At 39.9% G+C, this 10,998-nt stretch overlaps 1 protein-coding gene across 2 annotated transcripts in view; it reads right to left on the bottom strand.

Annotated features, from left to right (window-relative positions):
* The window catches only part of LOC140149373 (uncharacterized), an 11,406-nt gene continuing 408 nt past the window's right edge, over nt 1–10,998 (bottom strand). Inside the window, exons 2-6 of one of the 2 annotated variants that reach the window (XM_072171817.1) lie at nt 6,639–6,805; nt 4,589–4,733; nt 3,334–3,533; nt 2,796–2,906; nt 1–1,924 (exon numbers count right to left, since the gene is read on the bottom strand). In XM_072171817.1, the coding sequence (XP_072027918.1) occupies nt 863–1,924; nt 2,796–2,906; nt 3,334–3,533; nt 4,589–4,733; nt 6,639–6,805 (1,685 nt within the window). In that variant the 3' untranslated portion in view covers nt 1–862. Of the gene's footprint in view, nt 1,925–2,795; nt 2,907–3,333; nt 3,534–4,588; nt 4,734–6,638; nt 6,841–10,998 lie in introns of both variants that reach the window. The other variant, XM_072172405.1, reaches the window with a different exon arrangement.

The raw sequence follows: 10,998 nt of genomic DNA, 5'->3' as shown, positions 1-10,998 counted from the left end.
TAACTGATAACTTGAGTTAATTTTATTGAAGCAGTCGTTTAATTACTTTGGTACATTTTATGTAACAAGGGTTATATGGAGCTAATAATGTGAAATAAATAAAATATAATTTATGAGTATGATGAAATGAAAACCATTGTCTTGTGTGTTATTATCAATGGTTAATTGAAATAGTGGAATTCAGGAAGCATATTTTGAGGCTTAGTGCCACAAGGTCCTATTTTGGTCCCAAAATACTGGGAACATTATGGCCACAAGGTTCATGCCTAGATTTTGTATTCAAAGTACATTGAGTATCAAAATTGGAATCCTAATTATACCCCACCTGTATGTGACCCAGTTGTCATAGTGATAATTGGAATACATACATACATGTATTACACTTCAATAGTGAATTATCAATTGAATAAAGATCTAGACATTGTCTTCTGAATAATTGGTGTTCATTTTGCAGCATGAATAAAATCCGACCTTGCGGCACATATACCTACCTCATTTTTATGTCACCCAGTTGACATTGTGATAATTGCATTTAATTACATGTTGCACTTCAACAGTGAACTATTTGAATTAAGAACAGTAGTCATTCTAAAGACCAGCAGTCATTCACAAAATGTGTATTTTAAGCGTACATCGCATATTTATTGCACTTGTCTCTGATTGGCTGCTGAAGTACGTGTTGTTAGCTCTGACTTTGCAACATCACAGTAGTACACGCTCGTCAAAGGTTTACAGCAAAATATTGTAACCAACTGTTTAGTTGTTCAGCCAATTCAGATTCGGATCTATTTTCATCTCATATAGCATGATGGTACATAAGTTTTGTATAGTCCACCCTGGTATGATAATCTTATCAGTCCGGTCACAAATACATCATTCTATTACTTGTCCCATATGTGTAAACAATACTAGGCTGGCCACCTGCAACATTGACATATTCAATAGATTGAGTGACTGGTACAATATCCCCCTCCTCTTCCCCCTCGTCGTCATCCCCCTCCCCCATGTCATCGGTAGCTTTACGTTTATGTCCTTGCTGACAACCTTCCTCATCAGGTCTGCCAGTATTGTCAGTCTGTATTGGTACTGTCCCAGCCATAGCACCTCCATTTCTTGCAATAGTAACAGGCAATATGACTGAACTATTATCGCCACTATGTCTATTTGTATTTTGAGTATTACTTGTTGTACCATCTTCATTAATACTAGTGTTGGCATCTTTGAGCAAGTCATTCGCCTTTTGTTCAAGTTCTGCTAACTTATCAGCATTTTCAACCATGAAAGTTGCATTAATAAGCTTTTCTAAAACTTTGGCACATCGTGTGGCTACCACCGTATTAGGAGGGCTAGAAATAGTGGGCATATTAGTATTCATTGACACACTTAATGCAACTGGTGCATCTGATGACCTGGTACTGGTGACACCAACAGGTGCATCTGATGGACATGACTGGGTTGTGACGTCAACATGATCTGAGACGCCAAGAGGCACATCTGACCTGGTGGTAGTGATGTCAACATGATCTGCGATACCAACAGGTGCATGTGACTGGGTGATGGGGACATCAACATAATCTGAAACACCAACAGGTGCATGGGTGGTAGTGACATCAACATGATCCGAGACAACTGCAGCAGAAATGTCTTGTTTCATCATCTGAAGTTCCTTCTGAATCAATGCCATCTCATCAGGGACACTGCGTCTTTTCTTGCGTGCTTTCTTATGACTCCCTTGGCTCTCTACACGTAGATTATGTGCCTTGCGTACAAGTTCAGCATCTTTTAGAGGGTGATTGTGGTTCTTTGGATCACATAGATTAAGGTAGAATCTATCTACTGGTTGCAGAGTGAATGGGATTTTGTGTATTGCGACTCGTAGTTTGTCTGATGTTGAACGTCTGGAGTGAGCGGTGTCCTTTGTTACCTGTAAAAGAAAAAGAGAATTCTTGTGTGATTCAAATATTCTATTCGATTTTAAAATCTGTTGTCTTTGTTAGTTTTATACACCCACATACTGCGAATCTGCGACTCGATGTTTCAGACTTGTGAGAAAAAGAAAGTAATAAATTATGAGAAGAGGTCACAAATAGGATCAAATCAAATAATCCAACAAAGAATCACCCTGCCTAGGTGCCCGACATATGCCTGCATGTTTTATACTTTATTATTATCCACCACGAAAGGAGTGCCAATATCTATTAGCCTAAGCTGTCTTTCTATCAACAAGTGCGGCATCTCCCATCTTGACCAATTCGGCCTTACTTTGGGGCTATCTCCAGCCACAAAGCTACATGGTTGCGATAAGGCTCCACAGTGTCTGTATAATATTGTCACAAACCGCTCACGAAAGTATCCTGCACCTCCTCAAGCCACTTCTGGTTCTGCCAGGAATCGAACCCATGACCCTGGGATTAAGAGGCAAGCGCGCTAGTGTATAGACCAAAAGAGGACTTCCATGTCAGGTCTATAACACTAACACACTTATACCTCCGTGACAATATACATGCCTCCACAGTTGTAATGTAGATACAAACACATACACCCCCAGATATATAAGAATCTTACTTGTTACTTTAATTTGAAGATTGTTTTTTAAATGCCCACAATTATTGTTTAGTCCTTGTTTTACCTGGAAGAACACAAGTCTGCCAAAGTGCTCAAGAATACTTTGACACCAGACAAATTTTGTGTGGACAAAATCTAAAAGCAGCCAGCAAGCAGTGGTCTGTACCCTCCCTTCGTAAACACACCCCCACACACACTTTAAAAGTTGCTGTGCATGGCTTGTAACTCACCTCATATTCTGGGAATCTGATGATGTGTGTGATGTGGACCTGGGCTTTGCATCCCAATTTCATGCTGGGCTGTATTCTGGGTGAGCGAATTTGAAACTTGGGGTCAGTTTTCTGAAAATTTGAAAAGAAATCAATTATGAAATCACACAAAACAATTGGCATAACCGGTGGATTGAATCATGGGTATTGGACTTGTTCAATTGGAGTCGCAACGACATTGACGCCACCAATTATCATATGTCAACACTGGTGGAAGTGTCATTTTTCTGTAATTAGCATAGTATACATGATATCTGCCATGTTTTGTCCTTGGTAAGTGTTGTAATTTTCAACCTTCTTCAGTTTTTATAACAATACATGTAATAACTGACAAATGCTGACATGTATGTAATACATAAGTAATGAATTCTTGTATTGCACTGTTTGCACTGGTATAGGAATTGCAAGGACTTGGCATAATAGCATAGGAGGTCAAATTCTGTAAATAGGGGGCTTAAATACAATGAATATTCCTGAGTTTATAGAAAATTTGACCTACCAGTTTTACTTCAGCAATTTTCTTCCATTTCAGCTTGGCATTTACTCCCTTGTCCTGTCCATGGCGACACTCGTATGCTTTCTTGCCAGCAAATATAAACGGAACTCCATCAAAAGGGATATCCAACTTACTACATGCAGTGACACTCTCTCTCCTACTTTTCACATCCCAAGTTATCTTGTGCTTAGCTTTGTGCAGATCTGAAAGAAAAATATAATTTGAAGAATCCTACAGGATTGTGACAACTGTATAAACACCCTGTTTTTTATGCACCTGTACAACTACTATATCAAATGTCTAAATAAATCTACCATCTTATCTTTCTGGTATATATTATGATGAATTTGCCTTCAGATCCACCGCATTTGTATTGATTAAACGAGTGTAAATTCCACATTTTTACTTGCATTTCATAATTTACATGTAGGTAGAATACAGCAAGTACTTATACACCATATAGATCAAGGAATTCTCTTTTCATACTGAGACAGTAGAGAGAATATATCTAATGTAGAAGGATGGTGGTTAATTGTCTTATTATCAGGTGGTGGGCGCCGCACAGTGTCATCGCCCTGATATCTTCATGGCAGAAATCGCCATGGTAGGCTGAATCCACAGCCACGCATGGCCATTTCGTTCCGACCTGTTTAATAGTTTTGAGACGCATAATGGGCCGAGGGACATCCGACTAAGGCTATTGACAATAGCCCGTGACTGACCTCTCTGTGTGTGAGTGAGCAAGGTATACGCCTTGAGGCCATCTGCTTTTAGACCGCCTCCACAAGTGGCCTACGCTGCACTATAGTTTGGAACATATAAAATCAGAATTTTTGTCAGTTTTTGAGCTCAATACGCACGGTTCTCTCTCAATACGCAAGCTAACGACTATCATATCCTTTCAACACATATATTCAAGTGCAAGCAAAAAAATATGGCTTTAGAATAAAAAAATATATTAAAGATATTAATCATTTTCTAGTATCCAAAGATTTATCGTCTGATCGTGCATAGCACATTCACGTGTATCGATCCCGGGTATTGATTTTAGTGTCTCTGCTGTACAAAATAATTATTAACCAGGCGATGTCGGTGTGTGCCGTGCATTCTCTAAATTCAGTAAATATCCATCGTCAACTGTGTAATTGAATGGGATTATTTTGAAATTTTTAAAAGCTTGAAACACAAACATCCAAGTCTTGAATCCAATTTTTATGTTAATGTGGCATTTTTCTGGAGAACACACTTTTTGTCTTACCGAGGAATGTTTTTCCATAGTTTGCTCTTTTATAGTTGACAACATATTTACTGCCAGTGGCTATCTCATACTCCTGTAATACATGGTCTGCTTCTTCTAAACTCTCTGTGTATCCTGTGTAGTCACTAAACCACATCCCTTCAGCCTGCAAATCACATCAAATAGTATTTTATTATAGGATTGGAGAAGTGGAATGGGCAGGTCTAGAACAAGGCGGTTCTCGAACCACGAGTCTTGCCTGCTTTCGCAACCGCCTGCTTTTGTGATTACTTTTGGTAGAGGTAAATGAATTTGGCGGTTATCGGCTAGGCACGATTATCTGGCTGATGGTGACTGTGCCCACCAAGTTTCATGCCCATGCAACAGTTTTTACTAATTTGATCCCTGGTGACCCTGAAATGACCTTCCAAAACTTTGGCTCTAAATGTTGACTGTATCCACTAAGTTTCATACCCACACGACAGTTTTTACTAATTTGACCTCAGATGACCCCTGGTGGCCTCGAAATGATCTTCCAAAAATTTGGCTTTAAATGTTGACTGTACCCACCAAGTTTCATGTCCATCGACAGTTTTACTAATTTGACCTCAGATGACCCCTGGTGACCTCGAAATGACCTTCCAAAAATTTGGCTTTAAATGTTGACTGTACCCACCAAGTTTCATGCACATCCGATAGTTTTACTAATTTGACCTCAGATGACCCCTGGTGACCCGAAATGACCTTCCAAAAATTTGGCTTTAAATGTTGACTGTACCCACCAAGTTTCATGCCCATCCGACAGTTTTTACTAATTTGACCTCAGATGACCCTGGTGACCTTGAAATGACCTTCAAAAATTTGGCTTGAAATGTTGACTGTACCTACCAAGTTTCATGCCCATACGACAGTTTTTACTAATTTGACCTCAGATGACCTCTAGAGGTCCTCAGTGACCTTGACCCACTAACCAATACAAACCGGTTTTGTCTCGGGTCAAGATGCACCCACCCACCAAGTTTGAGAAGCGTGCGACTCCTAGTCTCCGAGAAAATAGGTGAAAACCAAAACTTTAATCAAATTTGTCACACACGCACACCCCCACCCCCGTACGCGGGCATTCAAAGAGAGGACGTGTGTGTAAAAGCGTGTGTATAGGTATAAAAGTGTGTCTGTCCCAGCATTCAAAGCGAGGACAAGAGTGAGTTTCACACATTCAAAGTGAGGACATTTTTCACAGCGAGGACATCTCCGAATAGCACATACAAAGAGAGGAATTCACCCATACCTCCCCTATACCCCCTACAGAAAGAGTGTCATCCTGTGCACCTGTTCACAAAGTGAGGACTGGGATTTTGTCCTCGCTATGCCAAAATGTTCTCACTTTGAATGTGTGAAATGTGGTAGGAACAACAAATTATTCATGATGCGTGAGATTTTACTAATTTTTCAGCTTTTTGCGTGAGATTTATTACATGGGCGTGAGATTTTACTACCTTGGCGTGAGACCGTGAGAAAGTGACCCGATGCGTGAGACTCACGGCCAATGCATGAGAGTTGACAGCCCTGTATTCTGTAGAATTGCAATCCAGGTCTTTATCCCTGTTCTTTGACATCTATGGCTCATTGCAGGTACGTCCACACGATATATTCAATTTGTATTCATCTATTGCTATGGTAGTTAATCCTATTTTTACGTCACTTCTATGTCAAATTGAATCTCATAAGAGACTTTCCAATGTTGTTTTGAAATATTGATCTATGAGCAAGCAGTATAACATCTTTTACTATAGAATCATCTAGTAAAGCACATGTGTGATGTGATCTGTGAAAATCCTTCACATGGTTACATTTTTAATACGGTATGTAAGTTTTGTAGACAAAAAAAACATGGAAATTTAGAACCTGTGACTTCAACAACAAAACAAATATGAGCAAATATTAAAGAATTGAAAAAAAAATGGAAGAAATATAGTTAAAAGTTTAAGCCTGAGCTATTATCTTTATAAAACGAAATAGGATAATGCGACATGTGAAGGGTTAATTTTCACAGATCACACCACAAACAAACCTGCCATGGCTGAGTAGGTGTATAGATATCAACTGCTTCCAGTTCATCTTCTCCGAGTCTGTCTCTATCTGTTGAGCAAGGGGCAACATCTTGTACCAGAACTTCTAATGAACTCATCGATTCCAATTTAACATCCATGCTGTTCTTGATGCTGTCTACTTTGGAATCTAGACATGTTCAGAAATCAAAATGAATTAGATGTCTGTAAAAATGATAGATAAAAAAACCCAAAAATATACATAATTAATATAGTGTCCTGCAAACCCTGTCCAGGAGACTATAGTACTAGGAATTCCTATTGAATGAACGCAGCTTTCAACAAATACTTGATCCAACCGCTATCATATATCGCATATTTCAAACTACAACACAAACACACAACCATGGATACAATGCTAACCAATCATGAGTGCATTGGCATCAAGGTTGGATTCACTTACTCAGAGTCGCACGACGCACACGCTGGCGTACCCCGACGTACATTGCGCAATCATCACACTATTGAAAGCTGCGTTCATTCAGTTGGAATTCCCACTGTGAAACCCTGCATGTCAGATTAGCACTTGTTCAGTGCCTGTATCGGACCATGACAACCCCTCGGCGCTACGCGCCTTGTTGGCCGCTTCGCGACCATGGGCGCACCCCCCTCCTCGATGAACTAGAACTATTTCTATGTCAGATAAGAAGTTAAGAGTGGTCTTAACCCTGGAATTATGGAAACTTTCAGGCCTCATAACTGCTAAATTGTTGATCTAAAGTATTGCACACTTAGAATGGCAAAGACTTTTATTTTAAAATTCATTTGTGAGGTCAAATTTGGGCCAAAATGCAAACTTGTGGAGAAAATCCCCCAAAACGTTATTTTTTGGTACAATTACCAAATGGTGCAACTAGCTAGACTTCAGTCCAGTCCTCGTTTATGGAGTTTAGAGGATAGAGATATGAGGTAAGTTTTATCTGTTTGGAATCTGTAACTATTCTGAAGGAATTACTGCAATGTAAACAAAACAACTCATGGACCATATGTACAGTAGGTATGCCAGGTGAATTTAGATTTGCCATCAAACTGCATCATTTTATACAGGCTGAGTCAAAAAGAAGTAAACTCATGTTTGAGGGGCTGTAACTTGAGATCTGTAAAGAATCTGCTAAAAATGAAAACACCACTGGAAAGAGCAAATTCTACACGTCTAAATTTAAAAAAAAATATTGTTGCAATTGCTCACAGCAAACTAAAGTTATACTCATTTGAATAAAATCACCCATTTTTGTAGCTGCACACGGTTTCATTTCCCAGTTGGGGCCTACCTATTATATTGATTGGTAAGGCGCTATATATTCAAATGCAAAAAAAGTTCTGTGGCAGGTGTGGTTTCGATCAATAATTCCTACATGTTAAAGGGCTCTTTTCAATATGAATTTTATCTCATTGCACTACATTATAATAAAACGGGCCAAATGACAACATTTTACTACAATATACCGCACGGGAGCGCACGTTTCTGTCGACAAGTATCATGAAACTAAGTGTCCCACTGAAGTTCAACGTCTTTTTCGTCTCCAATTTCCTACAGCTAACCGGGTTTCAGGTAAGGGAGCAGATTATAAGAATGTGAACAAGCTCAATGTGCATGGGACACTAATAAGGAACAGACAGCCGGAAGCGTCAGGCAGACCACAAACTGCTAGATCACAAGTGAACATTGCTAAAGTTAGACATGCGTATACAGCAAGACCAAAGATCAGCTAAATCCTTTTACCCAACATTCCCCAATCAAGCTGAACTGCCGGATCGTTCGTAAAGACTTGAATTGGTATCCCTACAAACTATAGTACCGTCATGGACTTGTTGAATATTAATTAAAAACAAAAGTTGTCTTTTCAACAATAAATCCTGTTAGCACTCGTCGAAATTGAAATGGATGAAAATCCATCAGTCGTGTGCAGCTACAAAAATGGGTGGTTGTATTCAAATGAGTACATGTATAACTTTAGTTTGCTGTGAGCAATTGCAACATTCTTTTCTTATTTTAGAGGTGTAGATTTTGCTCTTTTCAGTGGTATTTTTGTTTTTAGCAGATTTCTTGCAGATCTCGAGTTATAGCCCTTCAAACCTGAGTTTATTTCTTTTTGACTCGGCCTGTATATCAAATTAAAGCCCTTGAGTAAAGAGAGCCAAAACTGAAAACCTTTTTGTCATAGCACTTACCGTGGCAAAGTTACATCTTTTCAAAGATCGACTTTCATCAAAAAGATTCTGTTAGCAAAATTCCCCAAAACAGCATTACGGGGGTGTCTCATGATGATAGCAGCTTTTTTTAATGGAACTGCTATCAAAATCCCTCTAAAATTCCATGTGTGAGTGTCTCATCACCATAAAAAATCATATATTTGGGTCAAGTGAAGTATAGAAAACATATTTATGTAGGTTTCCTTGACCGACCTGTTCTTGAAAAAAATTGAAATTTTTTGTAAAATTTATGTATGTATTGTCATGATTGTGTTTGGTCCCCGGTCTAGGCGAATTTCGCTGACTAGCAAATGTTACCGGGGTAACCAAGGTTTGCCTGGCATACCTACCATATGGACATTGTGTACTGGTTTTCAGTACGGTACCCTGTTTTCCATGGGTGACTGTAGGAACCCATGGATTCGATCCATGTCATGCATGTAGTGTCGGGCCAAGTTTTATTCAGATTTCCTTTTACAAATTAAGCGTACTGCTAGCCGTCCAGCGCATATTATTTGTACAAGGTCCAATGCACACGCTTGACGTTGCGCACGTATTCGCGATTGCGATGGTTAAGCCAGGGGATTGACAGTGATTTGCCGATTCTCTTAATTTGGCCAAATTTGCACGCTACGGTATGCTGTACAGAAGCTGCCGCTAACCACAAAATTTGACACACGTATGGAGGCCGCCATGGGGTGCTAATAAGCGCGCTGGGGTGCTAACAAGCGCGTCCATTAGCACCCCTGCTACCATGGCTAGACGCGTTCCCCACTGTCAATCATCGGGGGTCAATCACCTCGAGCTTGACAACGATGATCTAAATACACTATTGTCAAGTCTCACATGTAGGCGTGTAACTCAGGGTTAATTTTCGTGTTTGAAACAGTTTTTTCTTGTACATCTTGGCCAGAATAGCAGTATTGTTGGTCGGTTGGATGTAATCAATAAAAAAATGTCATTAAAATATTAAAAATAGCTGTTCAACATTTGATAAAAATGCACTGTAGCAGGCTTGAAAAAGTCTAACCGTGGATGCAGCAAGCCGTGATTTTTAGGGGGAAATTTATTACTTGCGCGCGGAGCATAGGCGCGATGCATCCGGTAGAAGTCGCGGTAGTGTTCCAGGCCTACGCGATGGCAGGGTAATGGCGGTTACCATACTTTATTACTTTTATCATTGAGCTGTCATATCCCAATTTGTTTTATCTCTGGTTAAAGCTCAAGCCCCGGGGCTCAAGCTGACATAGCTCGTTCACGTAGCGGTTTCGTTGTCCCACTGGCAGATTGCCTGGCGGTCGGAGTGTTATCGGCAGAGCACCTCGGACTAAAGGCAAGCTAACAAAGCCAGGAAATCTGAATACACCCCCTTTTATAATTTAGCCCGAAACATCATGGCCCTGTTCCTTCCTCACCTGCTCACTAGGGCCATGAATGCCATACGTAGGGAAAAACGGGGCACTGTGAATTCACGTCGCGGTGATGACGTCACATTGACAGCATCTATTTATAGGAAGAATTCAAAACACGGCGACGATAACAGTCGCAAGTCTGGTCTTACTTTAAATTACATCCTCAAATGTGCTCAAAATTTACGAACATGCACCAAATATATGTTTTGTTTAAGTCTCATCTTCACGTGAGGAATGGTAGGAAGTGGTATTTATGAGAAAAAGTGGTATTTTATGTGTACCCTGGACCAGATATGCTCAGGAGTCTCAGACCTTCGTGCGGAGAAGGCCAGTGGAAATTGTAGTGACGGAGGTGTGAGTACCAGGCTCGGGCTATTTATAATTTAGACTACATGCCCAGTCAGTGGTTATGATGGAATGGTTTGTATACAGCTAGCAGACCGATATAGTCGGGATTATGCACTTTCAGTTTCTCACGCGTTTGAACGGGAATTGGATTGCGTACTTTTTCGATGTCTAGTGAGCAAATTTCTTCAATATTTTGCGAAAATGATGTCAAATTTTCTATTCTATATTGTTTGGTAATAATGTCTTTTGCCAATAGTATGTTTAAAGTTGTAATTTTGTGTTTTTGATCGCAAAGATCGGATATTTTCGTTCCCGATTCGAATTCTGAACCCTTCGCAAGGGTGCCGATTTCGGCAGAACTTTGACGATA

This window comes from Amphiura filiformis, chromosome 1 (assembly GCF_039555335.1).
Source record: "Amphiura filiformis chromosome 1, Afil_fr2py, whole genome shotgun sequence".
NCBI classification, from domain to species: Eukaryota; Metazoa; Echinodermata; class Ophiuroidea; order Amphilepidida; family Amphiuridae; genus Amphiura; species Amphiura filiformis.
The sequence above is the reverse complement of the archived record's forward strand: the minus strand, read 5'-3'. Positions and strand labels throughout refer to the sequence as shown.